Source organism: Entelurus aequoreus, linkage group LG03 (assembly GCF_033978785.1).
Source record: "Entelurus aequoreus isolate RoL-2023_Sb linkage group LG03, RoL_Eaeq_v1.1, whole genome shotgun sequence".
In the NCBI taxonomy this organism is placed as follows: domain Eukaryota; kingdom Metazoa; phylum Chordata; class Actinopteri; order Syngnathiformes; family Syngnathidae; genus Entelurus; species Entelurus aequoreus.
The window spans coordinates 67,394,155-67,416,919 of record NC_084733.1 but is presented as its reverse complement, the minus strand read 5'-3'; the positions used below and the strand labels follow the sequence as shown (position 1 = coordinate 67,416,919).

The 22,765-nt window shown below is 39.4% G+C and overlaps 2 protein-coding genes across 5 annotated transcripts in view; one reads left to right on the top strand and one right to left on the bottom strand.

The window, feature by feature from the left end:
• The window catches only part of blm (BLM RecQ like helicase), a 28,649-nt gene extending 14,156 nt beyond the window's left edge, over nt 1-14,493 (top strand). Inside the window, 20 exon segments of the mRNA XM_062042544.1 lie at nt 1-308; nt 417-593; nt 661-779; nt 2,031-2,144; nt 2,231-2,329; nt 2,418-2,566; nt 2,645-2,751; nt 2,846-3,006; nt 3,087-3,282; nt 3,361-3,389; nt 3,391-3,501; nt 3,503-3,553; nt 3,759-3,903; nt 3,977-4,051; nt 4,054-4,175; nt 4,257-4,340; nt 4,342-4,453; nt 13,724-13,846; nt 13,921-14,116; nt 14,195-14,493. The exon segment at nt 1-308 is cut by the window's left edge and continues 366 nt beyond it. Of these exon segments, the coding sequence (XP_061898528.1) occupies nt 1-308; nt 417-593; nt 661-779; nt 2,031-2,144; nt 2,231-2,329; nt 2,418-2,566; nt 2,645-2,751; nt 2,846-3,006; nt 3,087-3,282; nt 3,361-3,389; nt 3,391-3,501; nt 3,503-3,553; nt 3,759-3,903; nt 3,977-4,051; nt 4,054-4,175; nt 4,257-4,340; nt 4,342-4,453; nt 13,724-13,846; nt 13,921-14,116; nt 14,195-14,387 (2,671 nt within the window). The 3' untranslated portion in view covers nt 14,388-14,493.
• A 5-nt stretch (nt 14,494-14,498) lies between these two features.
• Nucleotides 14,499-22,765, bottom strand: part of LOC133646781 (FERM domain-containing protein 5) — a 205,720-nt gene continuing 197,453 nt past the window's right edge. For all 4 annotated transcript variants that reach the window (XM_062042548.1, XM_062042547.1, XM_062042545.1 and 1 more), the window contains one exon: nt 14,499-17,610. In XM_062042548.1, coding sequence (XP_061898532.1) covers nt 17,039-17,610 — 572 coding nt within the window. In that variant the 3' untranslated portion in view covers nt 14,499-17,038. The remainder of the gene's footprint in view (nt 17,611-22,765) is intronic.

Sequence of the window (22,765 nt, the reverse complement as noted above, 5' to 3'; positions counted from 1 at the left end):
TCTTTTCTTCTCACCCAAGAAGAAAATGGAGACTCCTGTACAGATCAAATCTAATCCACAGGAAAAGGTCACAGTTACAGAACACATGGATCCTGATGACTTTTACATTGACGACTTTGACATAGACGACTTGAATGACTCTGATATTCCCGATTACTTTGATGAACCTCAAACCTCCTCCGTGACGCTAAAGAGTTCCAGCGCTGTACAGACAGGTGTGAAGGAAGGTGGTTCAAGCAAGTTCTCATGGGAGAAGAAATCTACAACACCTGCACCGTCTCCTAAACCTGCACAAATATGTTCTCCTGGTAAGTCACTGAAATAACTGTCTATAAACATTTTTTCTGTGAATACTTTAGTCCATGGGGGTGTGGAGGGTCCCAGAGAACCTGCTCTTACATATTTTTATAATACAGAACCCTCCTTTCGAAACCTGGCGCATGATCGTTTCCGAGGTTTCAACTTCTCCCACTCGCAGGAGATGATGAAGATCTTCCACAAGCGCTTTGGTCTCCATCAGTTCAGGTTCAACCAACTCGAAGCCATCAACGCCGCGCTCCTCGGGGAAGACGAGTTCGTACTGATGCCAACAGGTTTGTGGTGCGTGTGCACTGTCAGAAGAACATGCCCAAATCTGATGATGTGTTACTGTGGATCTAGGTGGTGGTAAAAGTCTGTGCTATCAGCTGCCTGCCTGCCTGACACCAGGAGTCACAGTGGTCATCTCACCACTCAAATCTCTTATTGTGGATCAAATCCAGAAACTCACTTCTCTGGATGTAAGAATGTCTTTTTGTATTTTTTTCCATTTCATTTGTTACTGATCTACTACTATACTACCACACTACTACTGGGGGCGGCGTGGCGAAGTTGGGAGAGTGGCCGTGCCAGCAATCTGAGGGTTACTGGTTCAATCCCCACCTTGTACTATCCTAGTCACGTCCGTTGTGTCTTTGAGCAAGACACTTCACCCTTGCTCCTGATGGGTCTGGTTAGTGCTGTGCATGACAGCTCCCGCCATCAGTGTGTGAATGTGTAAATGTGTGTGTGTGAATGGGTGAATGTGGATATAGTGTCAAAGCGCTTTGAGTTCCTTTAAAAAAGGTAGAAAAGCGCTATACAAGTACAACCCATTTACCATTTACTATGACATGCGCTAAGGAAGAAACCATTTGGGTGTGGATTAGGGGTGTGAGAAAAAATCGATTCAAATTCGAATCGTGATTCTCACATTGTGAGATTCAGAATCGATTCTTATTTTTAATCAATCCAACAAAACAATACACAGCAATACCATAACAATGCAATCAAATTCCAAAGCCAAACCCGACCCAGCAACACTCAGAACTGCAATAAACAGAGCAATTGAGAGGAGACACAAACACGACACAGAACAATCCAAAAGTAGTGAAACAAAAATGAATATTATCAACAGTATCAATGTTAGTTACAATTTCAACATAGCAGTGATTTAAAATCCCTCATTGACATTATCATTAGACATTTATAAAAAATAAAATGAACAATAGTGTCACAGTGGCTTACACTTGCATCGCATCTCATAAGCTTGACCACACACTGTGTCCAATATTTTCACAAAGATAAAATAAGTCATATTTTTGGTTCATTTAATAGTTAAATCAAATTTACATTATTGCAATCAGTTGAAAAAACATTGTCCTTTACAATTATCAAAGCTTTTTACAAAAATCTACTACTCTGCTTGCATGTCAGCAGACTGGGGTAGATCCTGCTGAAATCCTATGTATTGAATGAATAGAGAATCGTTTTGAATCGGGAAAAAAATCGTTTTTTAATCGAGAATCGTGTTTAATTGAAAAAAAAAAAAAATCGATTTTGAATCGAATCGTGACCCCAAGAATCGATATTGAATCGAATCGTGGGACACCCAAAGATTCACAGCCCTAGTGTGGATGCTGAAGTTTTTGTTTTTATATTGTGAAAATGTACTTAGTTCATAGTGTTCCTGCGTGTCTTGGCTCTTCTGATTCTCATCCCTGTTTTTTTAGATCCCAGCAACGAGCCTGTCGGGTGATAAAAGTGACCGTGAAGCGAGCAGCATCTACATGCAGCTCTCCAGGAAAGAACCTATCATTAAACTCCTTTACGTCACACCTGAGAAGGTGAGTTGCATTGATGAAATCTCTCATGTCTACCGCTTGTCACTCTTTGATTCCTTTGATTAATGAGATTTCTCGCCATTCTCTAGGTCAGTGCCAGCAACAAACTAATCTGTGCCCTGCAGAACCTGTACGAGCGAACTCTCCTGGCCCGCTTCGTCATCGATGAAGCTCATTGTGTTAGTCAGGTGTGTTAATCCTCTTCGATTCAACACACAATATTTTTTTTTTTTAATTTGCCCCGATGAATAAACCAAGTGACCATCAATTTACCAGTGGGGCCACGATTTCCGTCCAGACTACAAGAGGTTGAACGAACTCCGTCAGAAGTTCCCCAAAGTGCCCATGATTGCCCTGACGGCAACAGCCACGCCCCGTGTGCAGAAAGACATTTTGAACCAGCTCAACATGACTCGCCCTCAAGTGTAAGTGTTTTTTTTCCTACTTTCAGACTCTCAAATGTCTTCTTCAAATGTCTCACTTCTCTTGTATTGTGTCCCTAGCTTCACCATGAGCTTTAACAGAGCAAACCTTAAGTACTCTGTGCTACCCAAAAAACCCAAAAAGGTTGATGAGGACTGCATCAATTGGATCAGGAAGCATTACCCTCGTAAATAATTCACAACCACTAGTTCTAGTATTTTAAGGACATCTCGAGGCAGCACTAAAAACTGTAACGCTCTATCTTGTCATCTACCTCGTAGGTGATTCGGGCATTGTGTACTGCCTGTCTCGAAAGGACTGCGACGACATGGCCCAGAGCCTCCAGCGAGCCGGGCTGTTGGGGCTGTCCTATCACGCAGGCCTAAGCGACGGCGACAGAGAATACGTGCAAACCAAGTGGATCAACCAGGACGGGTGCCAGGTAACATCACCGACGTAAACACAGCAACTCACTTGTGTGCAATGTTGAGAACATGCCACCTTGCACCTGCTGTCCGCTAGGTCATCTGTGCCACCATCGCTTTTGGCATGGGCATTGACAAGCCTGACGTGCGCTACGTGATCCACGCCAGTATGCCCAAATCAATAGAGGGCTACTACCAAGAGTCTGGGAGGGCCGGCAGGGACGGAGACATATCTCACTGCATTCTCTTCTACAGCTATGCCGACGTGCACCGCATCAAGAGGATCATCGGCAGTATGTTCACCACACTGCAATTGTTTCTTTTTACACATGCCATTTCCCCGGTTTTTAAACATTTTGTCCTTCATACAGTGGACAGAGAAGGTGACAGAAACACCAAGGGCCACACACTTCAACAACCTGTACAGCATGGTGCATTTCTGCGAGAACCTGATGGAGTGCAGAAGGATTCAGCTGCTGGCCTACTTTGGAGAGATGAAATTTAACAGGAGCTTTCTGCAAGGACCACCCTGATGTCAGCTGTGACAACTGTGCGAGGCCCACTGTAAGAACATCTGCTTGTTATATAATCCACACAACACATTCATCAAAGTTTGTGCCAGATGTGACTAATATTTCCAATTTTTGTTAGGCGGCATCTCCTGATATAGTTTCAGCCATCTTGGTGCCATTGACTTGTGCAAGCATTACATAGGAAAAAGACCATAGTGTACACTTGCATTCACTGAAATGTTGTCATCTGTGTGCAGCAATACAAGATGAGGAACGTCACAGAGGATGTGAAGATGATAGTGACCTTCGTGCAGGAGAACTGTGAGAAGGTGGGAGCAAGGTTCGGACGGAAGCCTCAACAGAGCCGCCTGACACTCAACATGCTGGTGGACATCTTCGTAGGTACGACCTCCTCGCCAACATGGCTGACGTGACGCTCCGCTGCACAACAAGTGTAAACGATGTTCTCTCTCAGGATCTAAATCTGCAAAGATCCAGACTGGTATGTTTGGAAGGGGAGGAGCTTATTCCAAGCACAATGCGGACCGTCTGTTAAAAAGCTAGTGCTGGACAATATCCTTATGGAGGACCTTTACATCACCAACAATGGCCAAGCTGTGGCTTATGTCTCCGCTGGACCCAAAGCCTTAAACCTCCTGTCTGGACACATGCAGGTCACACGTCTGGCTTTACGAGAAACATGTTCAATTAGGGTGAAAATAGAAACCCCACATAACACTATGGTATGCTTGCAGGTGGACTTCTATGAGACCGAGAGCGCCTCCAGTGCCAGGAAGAACAAAGCCGCAGTGTCCAAAAACGTCTCGCAGAGAGACCAGCATGACTCAGGAGTGTCTCAAGGAGCTGATAGACCTGTGCAAGCAGTTGGGGAAAGCCTTCGGCATTCACTACTTCAACATCTTCTCCACCGCCACCTTGAAAAAGCTCTCTGGTAAGAGACAGTTTGTTGGGATTTCATACAAGTAGTTACCCAGGGAAAATTCACACTTACTTCGCATAGTTTGTTTTTTTATCACATTTTTAGGGGTGTTTAACTTGTTTTAATTTTGGGCCACATCACAGTTCTGGCTTCCCTAAAAAGGGCTTTATTAACAGTGAATAATACATGAATATAAATGTATAAGGATTCGCTTCATGATGATATTACTAGGGCTTGACGATATGGCTGAAAACTGCATCACAATGTAAGTGTTTTATATCGGTGGGTATCAATAATTATTGATATTTTTTATGAATGATCAAAAATAGGGACCAGTAGAAAAGTACATTAAATGTAAACATTTTTATTAAAAATGTAACCTTCCTCTGAATATAATCCCCACAGCTATCAAGGCAGAAAGTTATGGAAATGTCAACACAACCATGGAAAACACTCAATGTAAACAAAATTCTAAAATCACATTGAACACTTAAAGGCCTACTGAAATGATTTTTTTTAATTTAAACGGGAATAGCAGATCCATTCTATGTGTCATACTTGATCATTTTGCGATATTGCCATATTTTTGCTGAAAGGATTTAGTAGAGAAAATCGACGATAAAGTTCGCAACTTTTGCTCGCTGATAAAAAAAGCCTTGCCTGTACCGGAAGTAGCGTGACGTCACAGGAGCTAGGATTCCTCACAATTCCCCGTTGTTTACAATGGAGCGAGAGAGATTCGGACCGAGAAAGTGATGATTACCCCATTATTTGAGCGAGGATGAAAGATTCGTAGATGAGGAACGTTACAGTGAATGACTTGAGAGGCAGCGATGGACGTATCTTTTTTCGCTCTGACCGTAACTTAGGTACAAGCTGGCTCATTGGATTCCACACTCTCCTTTTTCTATTGTAGATCACAGATTTGTATTTTAAACCACCTCGGATACTATATCCTCTTGAAAATGAGAGTCGAGAACGCGAAATGGACATTCAGTGCCTTTTATCTCCACGACAATACATCGGCAAAATGCTTTAGCTACGAGCTAACGTGATATCTTCTTGCTTTAACTGCATATAGAAACAAAAGAAATAAACCACTGACGGGAAGTATAGATAGAAAATCAACAATACTATTAAACCGTGGACATGTAAATACACGGTTAATGCTTTCCAGGCTGGCGAATGTTAACAATGCTGTGCTAACGACGCCATTGAAGCTAACTTAGCAACCAGGCTGCACAGAGCTATGCTAAAAACATTAGCTCTCCGCCTACGCCAGCCAGCCCTCATTTGCTCATCAACACCCGTGCTCACCTGCGTTCCAGCGATCGGCAGAAGGACTAAGGACTTCACCCGATGCGTTTGGCGGCCCGGAGACGTAGGAAGTCAAGGTGAAGTCGGCGGCTAGCGCGGCTAGCGCTCCAACAAAGTCCTCCTGGTTGTGTTGCTGTAGTCCGCTGCTAATACACTGATCCCACCTACAACTGTCTTCTTTGCAGCCTTCATTGTTCATTAAAAAAATTGCAAAAGATGTCCAGAATACTGTGGAATTATGAAATGAAAACAGAGCTTTTTGTATAGGATTCTACGGGTACCATAACTTCCGTTACTCGGACTTCGTCACGCGCATACGTCATCATACGGCGATGTTTCAGCCGGATATTTCCCGGGAATTTTAAAATGTCACTTTATAAGTTAACCCGGCCGTATTGGCATGTGTTGCAATGTTAAAGGCCTACTGAAATGAATTTTTTTTATTTAAACGGGGATAGCAGATCTATTCTATGTGTCATACTTGATCATTTCGCGATATTGCCATATTTTTGCTGAAAGGATTTAGTATAGAACAACGACGATAAAGATTGCAACTTTTGGTATCTGATAAAAAAAAAGGCTTGCACCTACCGGAAGTAGCGTGACGTAGTCAGTTGAACATATACGCAAAGTTCCCTATTGTTTACAATGATGGCCGCATGAAGTGAGAGAGATTCGGACCGAGAAAGCGACAATTTCCCCATTAATTTGAGCGAGGATGAAAGATTTGTGGATGAGTAAAGTGCAAGTGAAGGACTAGTGGGGAGTTGAAGCTATTCAGATAGGGAAGATGCTGTGAGAGGCGGGGTGACCTGATATTCAGCTGGGAATGACTACAACAGTAAATAAACACAAGACATATATATACTCTATTAGCCACAACACAACCAGGCTTATATTTAATATGCCACAAATTAATCCTGCATAAAAACACCTGCGTGTTTGTTATGCTAGCTCCTAGCTCCTCTGCTAGCTCCTAGCTCCATAGAACACGCCAATACAATTCAAACACCTGATCAACACACACAATCACTCAGCCCAAAAGACCGTTCACCTAACCCAAGGTTCATAAAGCTTACATATTTTTAAAAAGTTACGTACGTGACGCGCACATACGGTTAAGTTATCGAATGTTTAGCAGCCAAGGCTGCATACTCACGGTACCTGATATTCAGCTGGGAATGACTACAACAGTAAATAAACACAAGACATATATATACTCTATTAGCCACAACACAACCAGGCTTATATTTAATATGCCACAAATTAATCCTGCATAATAACACCTGCGTGTTTGTTATGCTAGCTCCTAGCTCCTCTGCTAGCTCCTAGCTCCATAGAACACGCCAATACAATTCAAACACCTGATCAACACACACAATCACTCAGCCCAAAAGACCGTTCACCTAACCCAAGGTTCATAAAGCTTATATATTTTTAAAAGTTACGTACGTGACGCGCACGTACGGTACGGTACGTGTTATGCTAGCTCCTAGCTCCTCTGCTAGCTCCTAGCTCCATAGAACACGCCAATACAATTCAAACACATGATCAACACACACAATCACTCAGCCCAAAAGACTGTTCACCTAACCCAGGGGTCGGCAACCTTTACCACTCAAAGAGCCATTTTGGCAAGTTTCACAAATTATAGAAAGTAATGGGAGCCACAAAAAAAAATTTAAAATTTAAAATGAAAATCACCGCATACCAAAGCTTACATGCTTTGTGCTATGTTAACCAGGGGTCTCAGACACACGCACCGGCACGCACTTTAATGTGGAAATTTGATGTTAGTGCAGCCCGCGAGTTTTGAATGAATGTCGCTTGATAGCCGCTTGATAGCGTCATACTTGCCAACCCTCTAATTTTTCCCGGGAGACTCCCGAATATCAGAGCGTGATGACACTACATTTGGCGCCCTCTACAGTCTGCCCTGACAGTGTACCTGCTCGACCACAAGTGGAATGCTGTTCTAGCTTGCTCACGTAAGAGACAGCAAGGCTACTAACTCAGCCGCCACACATCTTACACTGACGGTACCAATACCCAGAATCCCATGCAGCCCTAACTCTTCCGCTCAACCAACGCACGGAGAGGGGGGGGGGGGGGGGGTGATGTGTGGGGGGATTTGGTGGTAGCGGGGGTGTATAATGTAGACCGGAAGAGTTAGGGCTGCATGGGATTCTGGGTAATGGTTCTGTTGTGTTTATGTTGTGTTACGGTGGGATGTTCTCCAGAAATGAGTTTTTCATTCTTTTTTGGTGTGGGTTCACAGTGTGGCGCATATTTGTAACGTAACAATGTTAAAGTTGTTTGATACGGCTACCGTCAGTGTAAGCTGTGTGGCTGATGACTAAGTATGCTTTGCTGTCTCCTGTGTGCAAGTAATGACAACATGCAACATGTGGCTGGACTGGCACGCTGTATGTAAATGCTATAGAGGACAATTGCTGCAGTGCAATTAGGGCACGCCCTTTATTTAGTAAGTAAGAGTGTAAATAGGATTCGTTTTTCCCTGGGAGTAATCTATGAGAGACACTGAGATCCATAAATCTCCTGGGAAAATCGGGGGGGTCGGCATGTATGTAGCTGAGCCGCATCAGAGTGGTCAAGGAGCCGCATGCGGCTCCGGAGCCGCGGGTTGCCGACCCCTGACCTAACCCAAGGTTCATAAAGCTTATATATTTTACAAAAGTTACGTACATACGCAAAAAAAAGCCAAAGCTGCATACTCACAGTAGCACGTCTGCGTCTTTGTCATCCAAATCAAAGTAATCCTGGTAAGAGTCTGTGTTGTCCCAGTTCTCTACAGGCGTCTGTGTATCCAAATCAAAAGTCCTCCTGGTTAGAGTCTCTGTTATCCGAGTTCTTCCATCTTGACTGCATCTTTCGGGAATGTAAACAAAGAAGCGCCGGCTGTGTACTGTTGTGGCTGACTACGTTCGAAAAATACGTCCATTTCGCACCGACAACTTTCTTCTTTGCTTGCTCGGCTTCCTTCTCCATAATGCAATGAACATGATTGAAACAGATTCACGAACACAGATGTCCAGAATACTGTGGAATTATGAAATGAAAACAGAGCTTTTTCGTATCGGCTTCAATGTGGAAGGCATACCCGTGTTCGCCGGGCTACGTCACACGCATACGTCATCCTCAAAGGCGTTTCGAACCGGAAGTTTAGCGGCAAATTTAAAATGTCACTTTATAAGTTAACCCGGCCGTATTGGCATGTGTTATAATGTTAAGATTTCATCATTGATATATAAACTATCAGACTGCGTGGTCGGTAGTAGTGGGTTTCAGTAGGCCTTTAAGATTTCATCATTGATATATAAACTATCAGACTGCGTGGTCGGTAGTAGTGGCTTTCAGTAGGCCTTTAACAATAACCTCTTAAAATTAAGATGCTAAAAGAACGAATACATAAGAAATGCTTAATACAGTGTAACAAAATACTATTTAAACGCGTGCGTGTATTACACATCTATACCAATATATACCATATTTTTCGGATTATAAATCGCTCTGGAGTATACGTCGCACCGGCCGAAAATGCATAATTAAGAAGGAAAAAAACATATATACGTCGCACTAGAGTATAAGTCGCATTTTTGGGGGAAATGTATTTGATAAAATCCAACACCAAGAATAGACATTTGAAAGGCAATTTAAAATAAATAAAGAATAGTGAACAACAGGCTGAATAAGTGTACATTATATGACTCATAAATAACCAACTGAGAACGTGCCTGGTATGTTAACGTAACATATTATGGTAAGAGTCATTCAAATAACTAACATATATAACATGCTATACGTTTACCAAACAATCTGTCACTCCTGATCGCTAAATACGATGAAATCTTCTTCCTCGTTGTCGCTCCTGGTATGCGGCTTTTCCTTTCTTTCTGCTGCTCGATCGCCGTTTTCTGCTGCGTATTTCACTACGTCCAGCTTGTACTCTGCAGTATATGATTTCCTTTTCGGTGCCATTTTTGTTCAGCCCTTCTCAGTTTTTATAGGTTACCGCCAATGTTGAAATGATCTATTTTAATAGCTACGGACATAGTAGCAGTTAGCATCCCATGACCCACAATGCACTTCTGCCATGACGCACAATGCACTTCTGCCATGACTCGCCCCCGCCGAATTCTTAATGGTTTACGTGTGTGTGACGATTGCTGACATTTGCTTCGTCTTACGCGAATGAGATAAATAATATTATTTGATATTTTACGGTAATGTGTTAATTTCACACATAAGTCGCTCCGGAGTATATGTCGCACCCCCGGCCAAACTATGAAAAAAAACTGCGACTTATAATCCAAAAAATACGGTATTATCGTTTTTTAGCCCAGCCCTAATTATTACACATTTGCCTATTTTGATTATATTTTTTTATGTACTCTGTAAAAAAAACCAAAAAAAAACCACACATTCTAGATTTTGCTGTAAAAACTGGCAGTTGGGTCGCCAGAATTTTACCAAACGTTTAATGTGATTTTTACAGTATATTGCTGTAAATGGAAAAATGGTTCCAGTTTTTTACGGTAAGATTCTTGCGAGTGAGCTGCTAGTTTTTTCCCGTAAAAACTTTTTATTTTTACAGTGTACAATTTGATCAATAACTTGTTTTGAGCTGATAACTTATGCAGATATTTAAGTATTTAATTAAAACAAAATGTTTAGAACGCTTGATAATATATGTGTAGCATTATTAGATATTAAAGTTTAGAATATATGCAGATGAGGATTTGAGGAAAAATGTCACCTTTTGAGGCATCCACACTGGAGAATAACTAAAATAACACCGTCTAAAAATAATTTCAAACATATGATAAAATAATTTTAAAATATAAATATTAATACAATAAGTTGATAACAATTTAACATTGAAAGAACAATAGTAATAAATAATATTAATTAGAAAAAAAAATGAATTACTAATACTAGTATTAATGAATTAAAAACAGTACTGTACTGCCTCTGAAAAATACCGGCGCTATTTTTTTAAATTTTTAATGGACATCACGGTGCGCCCTCGTAACGATGTGCTGGAGCAGAGGAGCGTGTTCGGCAATGCACACGTACGGAGTACTTACAAGCATACACAGTGTGGAGACATACGATGTAGAATGGATGCATTTTGGCTTAAAAATAAATGATAAATGTGAAGCTATAAACACTGAAGCGCCGCTCTAAAAGAGGTGCTTTAAAACATGGCTAGCTAGCGAGCGGCTAACGTCCATCCGCAGTCGTCAGTGTTTTAGCTACTTTTAAATCACTAATCCTCGCCTCCATGGCAACAAAGTAAGTTTCTTACTAGTTTCATCCCTGTAGGACGAGGAATAGCTAAACATGCTTCACTTCACTACACACTGTAGGAGGTAGAGGTGGGAATCTTTAGGCACCTGGAGTGCCCTAAAATAAAGGAGCTGGTTGGATCTCTCGGTGAGGTGGCTTGCTGTATTCAGCCAAATTTTAGTATTGTCTGCATTACTTTATTTACGATAAACAAATCCATTATCAACGATTGCTAATTGATTTTATAATCGTCAATCTCTAAATTGCGATGCATCTAAAATTTCCACCGCCTCTAGTAGGAGGATACAATAGCTAACCGCTAACAACAAGCTAGTGCTCCTGAACGTAAAGAAATGAGTGGATCTCTACACAGACATCGACTGCAATGATAGTAGTACAAGAGCCATATCTCTTGATACTACAATAATTACATCAATATTTTTTATTATAAATGATAAATGGGTTATACTTGTATAGTGCTTTTCTACCTTCAAGGTACTCAAAGCGCTTTGACAGTATTTCCACATTCACCCATTCACACACACATTCACACACTGATGGCGGGAGCTGCCATGCAAGGCGCTAACCAGCAGCCATCAGGAGCAAGTGTGAAGTGTCTTGCCCAAGGACACAACGGACGTGACTAGGATGGTAGAAGGTGGGGATTGAACCCCAGTAACCAGCAACCCTCCGATTGCTGGCACGGCCACTCTACCAACTTCGCCACGCCGCCCCAGAAAATCTTTCGTCATTTCTTTTATTGCTGAAAAGTTTTAAAATATGTCCCTGGACACAGGAGAACTTTAATTATGTGTGATCCTGTAACTACTTGGTATTGGATTGATATCAAAATGTGTAGTATCACCTACAACTAATGTAAAGTATCCAAACAACAAAGGAATGAGTGCTCATTACATTTTAACAGAAGTGTAGATAAACATGTTAAAACCGAAAGTAAGCAGATATTAACAGTAAATGAACAAGTAGATTTTTAATCTATTTTCTACAACTTGTCCCTAATAATTTTGACAAAACAATGGTAAATGACACAATATGTTACTGCGTACGTCAGCAGCCCAATTAGGAGCCTTTGTAACCCGTTTGCTTACTTACTACTAAAAGAGTAGTTGTCTAGAATGTTCCCTATCTTATTTTATGACATTTTTCTTCTTTGATTGCAATAAGAAACATATATTTAATGTATCATAAGATTTTTTGTTAAAATAAAGCCAATAATAATTTTTTTGTGCTCCCCTTTATTTGGAAAAGTATCAAAGTATCGAAATACATTTTGGTACCGTTATCAAAATATTGGTATTGGGACAACTAAGGCTGGGCGATATGGCCTTTTATTAATATCTCAATATTTTTAGGCCATGTCACGATACAAGATATATATCTCAATATTTTTGCCTTAGCCTTGAATTAACACTTGATGCATATAATAACACCATCATGCAGAGAGGGAAATCACAACTAAGTCAATTTACCAAAACTGTATTTATTAAACAGTTATTAAGCAGTGGCACAAACATTCATGTCATTTCAAAACAGAAAGTGCAAGATTCAGACATTTTAAAACGAGATACTGTATTAGTGCACTTTTGTGCATGATGTCACTAAGATGACATATCAAAACACTAAATTAAAGTGCACTTTTTGTACAGAACGCCACTACAATGTTTTAAAACAAAGTGCACTTTTGTACATGTCACACAAGATATTTCAATAACTGTCAAATACAAATTAGCTGCATAATAAGAAATCAAATAGTGTATGTCCTTTGCTATGTGGTAGGTTCCTGCGGACGTTATCTCCTTCTGTTGACTATTTTTTCATAGTGTTGATGTGGAAATGGTTCGGCATTTTGAGATGTTGACATGCAGAGTTTCAAGCACTCTTCCTTGTCTAGCGGGTGACTTTTCAAATGATGCTACAAATTAGCAGTAATGCTACTTTTTGTAGCAACGCTTTTGCCGCATACTTGACATATTACGGTTGTCTGTTCAACCTATTCCCGCTTGAAGCCAAACCACCGCTAGACGATGGACCCCATGCTGTTTTTCTTGGGAACTACTAATTCCTTCATTTGTTACCAGATTGGCACCTTCTCTCTCTCTCGTATTACCACTGGCACCGCTCCACTAGCATCACAGCTAACGTTACCATGCCGCTACCTCTCTGCTCCGGGAGAGCGTATGACGTTGCACGCGCGACAGTATGTGACGTATGTAACAAGGTGCGCTTGTTTTATGTCTCTGTGAGAAGGAGAGACAAGAAAGAGTGAAAAACGCCTGTAGTGTAATGCCCGCAGCTAAAAGCAACTGCGTGAGAACGTATACTCGAATATCACGATATAGTCATTTTCTATATCACATAGAGACAAACCCGCAATATATCGAGTATATTCCATATATCACCCAGCCCTAGGGATAACCCTAACACACATACAGTATATAAAGTATGTTTACTTTAATTGCTTTGGACAATTTGGCAAACAGCTTTTCTTTAATTTATGAGATTAAGTTATGAGAATTGTCTTGTAAATGAAAAGTTTGATGACCAACTTATGGCCAATGTACAGTATGGATTGCTCCTAAAATACCATAAACAAGCATTGAGGTTGTGATAATTGAGGTGGTCTAACTTAAACAGAGAGGCTGTCCTCCGACCCTGAAATCTTGCTGCAAATCGATGGGGTGACTGAGGACAAATTGGAGAAGTACGGTGCTGAGGTGATCCAGGTTCTGCAGAAATACTCTCAGTGGGAGCTGCCAGGTAATTAAAGACTTATTTACTTCCGGATGGTGAAATTGTGCATGACCGCTTTAAAATGTGTGTGTTCTCTGCAGAAGAACAGCAGCCTGAAGGCGAAGGCTGGATCGACACGGCACAAGGCCGCTCGGCTGTTGACTACGAGGACGAGGAGGAGGGCGACTCTTCCACCTACTTTCGAAATCAGAGTGCACAGGGACAAAAGAGGAAGAAAGCACCTTTCTTCAAGTACTCCAAAAAGAGAAAAGGATATGGCGGCTCCAACTCTAAAGGGTCTGTCGTCTAACCTATAAACTAATACAAAACTTCACTTCATTGCTTCAACTTGTTTTTTGTCTTTCTTTCTTGTAGTCGAGGCTACGGCAACAATAAGTCATGGTCCTCCAGAGGGGGATCTAAAGCTGGTTCTCAATCCACGGGGCGAGGGTCCAGAGGCGCGTCAGGTGACTCATCATCAGGCAGGAGGCCTGGCTTCTTGGCAGCGCCGACCCCTCAAAACAACCAGCGACCTTTCTTGAAACCCACCTTTTCTCACATGGGTTAGTGCTTCACTGTATTCTGTTCAAACTGTACATTCATTAGATTTATATATAGTGTATTTGTCATGTGTTGTACTTTGATATGTTATTAAAGACATCTTTTTTAAAAGGTTTCAAACCAGAGTTTATTTCAAGTCTGAATAGTTTGATGTCATGGCACCAGTTTACAAAGATACTGGGGACAGAGCTAAGGTACAAACAGGTCATTTGGCACAGATATATATATACACACAACTTGTATATCGTAACATGACTTCAGCTCATCATCCCAGCACGCAACCTTTTTCTCAACGTGCACTCTTAGAGGAGGGAGGGTTCCACATATTCAGTCACATTGAGGATACAGGATGCTTTTTTCAGACATGTAAACCTCTAAAATGTGCCTATTGTCACTTAAAGTCACATTTAAGAGAAGACCAAATAACAAGAAACCGGTTTTAAGACTCAAGTTTTTACATCACAATGTACAAAATGTATTAAGTCCATTACAAACACACTTTTACATTTCAGTGGGTTTTTTAATTGATCAGCTACATTTGAAAAAATAATGTTACTGAAGTTAGTGTTATGAACAAAATGTCATGATATGCAACATATGTTTTTTTTATCATCAGTCATTTTTATCCATCTTTGCCACACCAGCAATGATCCAAGCATGAGGATAACAAAAAAAACATCTAAGGATTTTTAAAATATTATAATTTCAAATGTAATTGTATGACCGTTCACATGTAATTGTTTTGCCTTATTTCACCTATTATTGCTTCTTGAATGGTGCCTTTCTTTTTTATGATTTGAAGACGCTACATGACACTAACATACAACCAATTCCTAAATTCACTTGATCAGGGCTAATATGCAAGCAGGGGGTCTAATGGCAACATTACTAATTAGTTGGGTAGATTTATGCAAAACATGGACATAAAGAGTTATTTGTTTTTCCACTTACAGACTAACATGTGCACCTGTACCTGGTACAAGTGCTAGGTAATTTTTTTTTTAGTTATTGCTCCCTTTTAACTGTGAAAGTAAAAAAGTTTAGAGGCAGAGTTAAACGTGTAAAAATATGTTGCAAAAGTCCAAAAAACAATATTTGATTTTAAATCTTGACAATCTCATTGAGCATCTTTGTCAATGTGTTTTAGTTAAATATAAAAACGTTTTAACATCAAACATATTTTACTTTACCACATATAAATGTTATTTTAGCAATTTTAGATTTTTGTTAGACATAAAACAAGTATATTTAAACATTTGCCAATTAATTTTAATTAATTGTTAAGTATTTTAATTGCACAATTTAAATTTATTTTTGTTTAAAGAATAATTCCCAATTCTTTCATCTTTAATTTAAATTTTTCAAAAGACTTAATTTCCATGGCCATATATATTTCTTAGTTTAAATATAATTTGGTTTGTTCAGTTTAAGACTAAATATATTTTTTTAAATAATATCTGCCAATTTTATTTTAAAAATAACTTTTTGTGTATATATATATAAAAAAAGAGAAGGTTCTAAATAGAGCGGCATTTTTCAATGTGTTAATCCTAAAATGTGTATGCTGATTAATTTGGTTTTGGGTGGGATTTTAAGTAACTGTTTTTTTTCTTTTTTTTTATACATCTTAAGTCTATTAACATGAGTGCTGACACCCCAGGTCTTCAAACTCTTATTGTATTTTGGGTTGTCTTGTGACTGAACAACCTTTCAAATCTCTTCTACATGAACCACGGCGCTACAAAAAGTATAATATCTTGTTTTCAATAACAAAATAATCTTTTGCCTCCTGGTAAAATATACATATTGGAGCTGTCAATATAGTAAGAAAAAAGTACATCTTCTAATAGTATAATACAGTAAACCTAAAGGTTGATATTTTTTTTTTGAACTAAAATAAATCTTCGTAGTAAGAAATAATTGAAATTCATTGAATCTCAAGATCATGAAAAAATATGCAAATGAGGAGAATTAATAACACATTGACTTATCATATGAGCATTGCATGTCTATATAGGCTATTAGCTACTTGTTCCTTCACAACTGTAATGTTCACCACATTATTTTAGATTTTCATACGCTCATTATGGGCTTATTCATTATTGGAACCACAGTTTATTCCTGAATGGAATGATTATACACCATAAACATGGGTACAATGTTTTCAATGCATTTACTTTTAGTTTCCCTAAATCTTCTCAAAAGTGGTGCTGAAGGTTCCAGAAGTGAATCACAAATGTAAACCTATGACGCTGTGTAAATTGCATAAAATCCAAAATAAATTTAGATGTAATAATAATTAATAATTTAGTCCATGCCCAGGATGAGTGTATGTAAATATCTGACCATAACCTCTACAAAAATTCATCAAATGCATTTATCTTTTCAACATTAACCTTCTATAACTTCTTTATATCATCATCATACCTCACTTATATCTCACTTCTGCTCTGCCCTTCCTGGACTGTAAAATCAATAAATAACATATAAAGGTGATGCTCTTTTCTCTCACAGTTCAATAACAAAATAGAAAAAAACAGGAAGGGGTAAAAAGATGATTTGTGTAAAAGGGTAAGAAACTGAGGTGGTGTGAACTTAAGTGGGAGAGAGAGAAGCTGGTCACCAAGCTGCAGGATGACGAGTCACAAGGTGTTTTGTTTACTTGTTAACAAGCAACGCGCCCACCCAGCGGAGCTTGCAGGCAAACCACCGCCTAAGGGGACAAAAGTATTCGTAATGGAACTGTTCGAACTCGGGGGTCCGCCGAATGTCTCGTAAAAAAGCCACATCAAGGTCGGACTCGGTGAGGACGATGAGGAGGAGGAGCAAGACAAAGAGGAGTCCGATGGTGACGAGGAGCAATCGGAGGACACTTAAGACGAACTTATTCACCTGTTCCACCTCGCTGAGGCCACCTCTGGCGGCGCCCTCCTGAGCGCCAATATCATCCCTTTCCTCGCGTGTGGGGGTCCCCGCTTCCGACTCCTTCTCCTCCTCGATGCTGCAGGGCGCCCCGTTGATTTGGCGCGAGCCTGTCAGCTCCGCCGTGCCGTGCTCGCCCACCGGCGTGGGCAGAACGCTGTCCGAGGGGCTGTACGCTTCGTCCGAGATCACCGCCGTCCTCACGCCGGCGTCCGTGGCCTGGCTGCGGGAGCGGGGGATGAACGCCTCGCCGTGGGACACCGAACGCACCGGGGTGGAGTGGGCGCTGTCACGTAGAGACTCAAGACCTGGTATGGAGGAAACGCTTGTTAGCAAACGTCACACAGCGCAAGCTAGCTGACTGGAAGAGGAAACTAACAAACCAAAAAAAGAGGATGTGACACAAAAGTTAAGAGCCAGTTTCTTCTTTGAGTGGGGTTGTCCCCATACCAGAGTTTCAATAGTCGATAAGGGTGCTCAAAAAGTAGTTTCACATTCGAATCGCGATTCTTATTATTCTGATTGTAAACTGATTTATAATTTTTTTTAAAAAGCTAATAAAAAAACAGGAATACATTTAAAAAATCCGTTTTTAGGTTTCTCCATGCTTACTCGCTGCGCATATATTCCAGCAACCAAAAGGTTTTGTAACCTGCAACCTGTTTTGAATATGTTTTATTATAATTACCGTATTATGCCAAATAATGCATTGCGGTGATCGGTTTGAATCAAGAATAGATTCTGAATCGAATCGTCACCCCAAGAATCAGATTCAGACCGGATTCCAAAGATTCCCACCTATTAGTCGGATACCAATGAATTCTTCCTTTTTTTTGCCTAATTTGCCCAAACTTCTGATACAATAGAAATTTGAAAAAAACTGGACACATATACTTAAATAAATTCACCAAATTGTTTAAAACTGTAGTATAACTGTAGTATAGTAAAGTATAAGTCGCACAGGCCGAAAATGCATAATAAAGAAGGAAAAAAACATAAGTCGCATTTTTGGGGGAAATTTATTTGATAAAACCCAACACCATGATTAGACATTTGAAAGGCAATTTAAAATAAATAAAGAATAGTGAACAACAGGCTGAATAAGTGTACATTATATGACTCATAAATAACCAACTGAGAACGTGCCTGGTATGTTAACGTAACATTATGGTAAGAGTTATTCAAATAACTATAACATATAGAACATGCTATACGTTTACCAAACAATCTGTCACTCCTAATCGCTGAATCCCATGAAATGTTATACGTCTAGTCTCTTACGTGAATGAGCTAAATATAATTATTTGATGTTTTACGTAATGTGTTAATAATTTCACACATAAGTCGCTCCTGAGTATAAGTCGCACCCCCAACCAAACTATGAAAAAAAACTGCGACTTATAGTCCGAAAAATACGGTATTTAATCACTGCTTCAACATATTTTTTGACCAGAATTAAAATTGTAGTACCAGCTGCCAAAAGGTAACTATACATTTTAAGAAAAGAACAGCAGTGTTCTATAACTTCCCAATATAACAAACAGTACCGGGCTTTTAAATATGCTCATAAATGACAATAGTCTACTCCTAAACATTGTAAAAAGAACAGCAGTGGTGTGAAGCCTTCAAATATATAAAACAATATTTTCTCTCTGTGGTGGTAGTGTGATGTCATGTACAGTATTTTGTAACGAAATAGGCTAATAAGGATAAAACGTATATTTAAAGACAAATCTTTTTCATTTTGCTATATTTTAAAATGTTTGCTGCTTTTTAGTGTGTACTGTGTACAGTATTTTAGTTGTGCCACAAGCCCATTAAAAAAAGAGGTGGGTTCAGCCACTCTTTGCCTTACAAGGGAAATAAACAAATTAGTGGTGGAGAAGAGTGTCTCCCAGCTGTGTTTTAGCGCTTAAAAAAAGTGATCACGCTGAAGGTTACCTGCACGCTGTGGTAGGACACTTCCTGGGCTTGTGGTGGCGCATCTCAACTCTCACTTGTGTGGCGAATACTTTTGTGACAGCTTGTATTTCATTTTTTTTTACATGCATGGCACAAGATAAACCCCTTTCACTTTTAATAAACTGAACAAAAATATAAACGCAACACTTATGTTTTTGCTTCCTTTTTTCATGAGTTGAACTCCATCCAGCCATCCATTTTCTACCGCTTATTCCCTTCGGAGTCGCGGGGGGGCGCTGGAGCCTATCTCAGCTACAATCGGGCGGAAGGCGGGGTACACTCAATTATGTAAAACCTTCACTATATACCAGGGGTCACCAACGCGGTGCCCGCGGGCACCAGGTAGCCCGTAAGGACCAGATGAGTAGCCCGCCGCCCTGTTCTAAAAATAGCTCAAATAACAGCACTTACCAGTGAGCTGCCTCTATTTTTTAAATTGTATTTATTTACTAGCAATCTGGTCTCGCTTTGCCCGACATTTTTAATTCTAAGAGAGACAAAACTCAAATAGAATTTGAAAATCCAAGAAAATATTTTAAAGACTTGGTCTTCACTTGTTTAAATAAATTCATATTTTTTTTTACTTTGCTTCTTATAACTTTCAGAAAGACAAATTTAGAGAAAAAATACAACCTCAAAAATGATTTTAGGATTTTTAAACACATATACCTTTTTACCTTTTAAATTCCTTCCTCTTCTTTCCTGACAATTTAAATCAATGTTCAAGTAAATGTATTTTTTTTATTGTAAAGAATAAAAAATAAATTGTCATTTAATTCTTCATTTTAGCTTCTGTTTTTTCGACGAAGAATATTTGTGAAATATTTCTTCAAACTTATGATTAAAATTCAAAAAAATTATTCTGGCAAATCTAGAAAATCTGTAGAATCAAATTTAAATCTTATTTCAAAGTCTTTTGAATTTATTTTAAAATTTTTGTTCTGGAAAATCTAGAAGAAATAATTTGTCTTTGTTAGAAATATAGCTTGGTCCAATTTGTTATATATTCTAACAAAGTGTAGATTGGATTTTAACCTATTTAAAACATGTCATCAAAATTCTAAAATTAATCTTAATCAGGAAAAATTACTAATGATGTTCCATAAATTATTTTTTTAAGTTTTTCTCCTCTTTTTTTCGGTTGAATTTAGAATTTTAAAGAGTCGAAATTGAAGATAAACTATGTTTCAAAATTTAATCGTCATTTTTTTCGTGTTTTCTCCTCTTTTAAACCATTCAATTAAGTGTAAATATAATTAATTATTAATAATAACATAGAGTTAAAGGTAAATTGAGCAAATTGGCTATTTCTGGCAATTTATTTAAGTGTGTATCAAACTGGTAGCCCTTCGCATTAATCAGTACCCAAGAAGTAGCTCTTGCTTTCAAAAAGGTTGGTGACCCCTGCTATATACACAAAAGACCTATTCCTCTCAAATATTGTTCACAAATCTGTCTAAATCTGTGTTAGTGAGCATTTCTTCTTTGCTAAAATAATCCATCCCACCTCACAGGGGTGGCATATCAAGATGCTGATCAAACAGCATGATTATTGCACAGGTGTGCCATAGGCTGCCAACAGTAAAATGCCACTCAATGGGCAGAAAAGCAGTCAGTATGTGGTGTGACCACCATTTGCCTCACACAATGCAACACATCTCCTTCACATAGAGTTGATCAGGTTGTTGATTGTGGAATGTTGGTCCACTCCTCTTCAATGGCTGTGTGAAGTCGCTGGATATTGGCAGGAAATGCCAATCCACAGCATCCCAAACATGCTCAATGGGTGACATGTCCGGTGAGCATGCTGGCCATACAAGAACCGGGATGTTTTCAGCTTCCGGTAATTCATTGTGCACAGATCTTTGCAACATGGGGCCGTGCATTGTCATTCTGCAACATGAGGCGGTGGTCTCGGTTGAATTTGGTACTAGGCTTTTGCGGCGGAAGACGGTAGATTTAAGAACTACCACACCGGCTGCGATGGCGGAAGAAGGCTGCAGCAGAAAAGGGTCCCCAGTCGTCTTGGACTCCATGCCACTGGACCCTGACCCGATTCTGTCAAGGATCGTGTGGTGACTGTCTGTGCACCAGTCTCCCCACGTTAAACAAAGTCACGCACAGGCATCCTCCATAAAGGGATACACCCCTACCAGGAGGATCGTCATACTCATGGGCCACTCTATTTACAACGTTGACATCAAACTGCTCTCCCACACGAGTCCACACATGCCGTCTTCCATGTGCCCTGAACAGTGTAAACCGGGATTTATCCGTGAAGAGAACTCCTCCCCAACGTGCCAGACGCCATCAAATGTGAGCATTTGCCCACTCAAATCGGTTACGACCACAAACTGGTCGAGACCCCAATGAGGACGACGAGCACGCACAAACGGTTTCTCACAGTTTGTGCAGAAACTCTTTGGTTATGCAAAGCGATTGTTGCAGCAGCTGTCCGGGTGGCTGGTCTCAGACGATCATGGAGGTCCTAGGCTGGTGTGGTTACATGTGGGCTGGTTGGATGTACTGCCAAATTAAATGCCTTTGGAGATGGCTTATGGTAGAGAAATAAACATTCAATTCAAGGGCAACAGCTCTGGTGGACATTCCTGCAGTCGGCATGGCAACTGCACGCTCCCTCAAAACGTGCGACATCTGTGGCATTGTGCTGTGTGGTAAAACTGCACATTTTAGATTGGCCTTTTATTGTGGGCAGCCTAAGGCACACTTGTCCAATAATCATGTTTAATTAGCATCTTGATGAAATGCTCACTAACACAGATTTAGACAGATTTGTAAACAATATTTGAGAGGAATAGGTATTTTGTTTATATAGTAAAGGTTTTAGATCTTTGAGTTCAAATCGTGAGCAAAAAGTTAGTTATTAGTAGTTTTATTTCATGCTTACAAAATGACATCAAATTAAAGCTTGTTACTGTCATATTATTATTATGTAATAATGTAGTAGTAGTAGTTGTAGTAGTAGTAGTAGCAAGTTAGTTACTTCCTAAGTTAATAGTAGTAGTTTATTTTAAACATGCTTACAAAATGATATCAAATTAAAACTGGTTTATTATATTACTGTCATATTATTATTATTATGTAATAATGTAGTAGTAGCAGTAGTACGTTACTTAGTTAGTAGTAGTAGTTTATTTTAAACATGCTTACAAAATTACATCTAATTAAAACGTTTTCATTATATTACTGTCATATTATAATTTTTTAATGTAGTAGTAGTAGTAGTAAGTCAGTTAGTTAGTTAGTGGTAGTTTATTTTAAACATGCTTACAAAATGACATCAAATTAAAACGTGTTTATTATATTACAGTCATATTATTATTATTATTATGTAATAATGTAGTACTAGTAGTAAATTAGTTAGTTAGTAGTAGTTTATTTTAAACATGCTTACAAAATTACATCTAATTAAAAGTTGTTTATTAAATTACATTGGCCTTTTATTGTGGGCAGCCTAAGGCACACTTGTCCAATAATCAT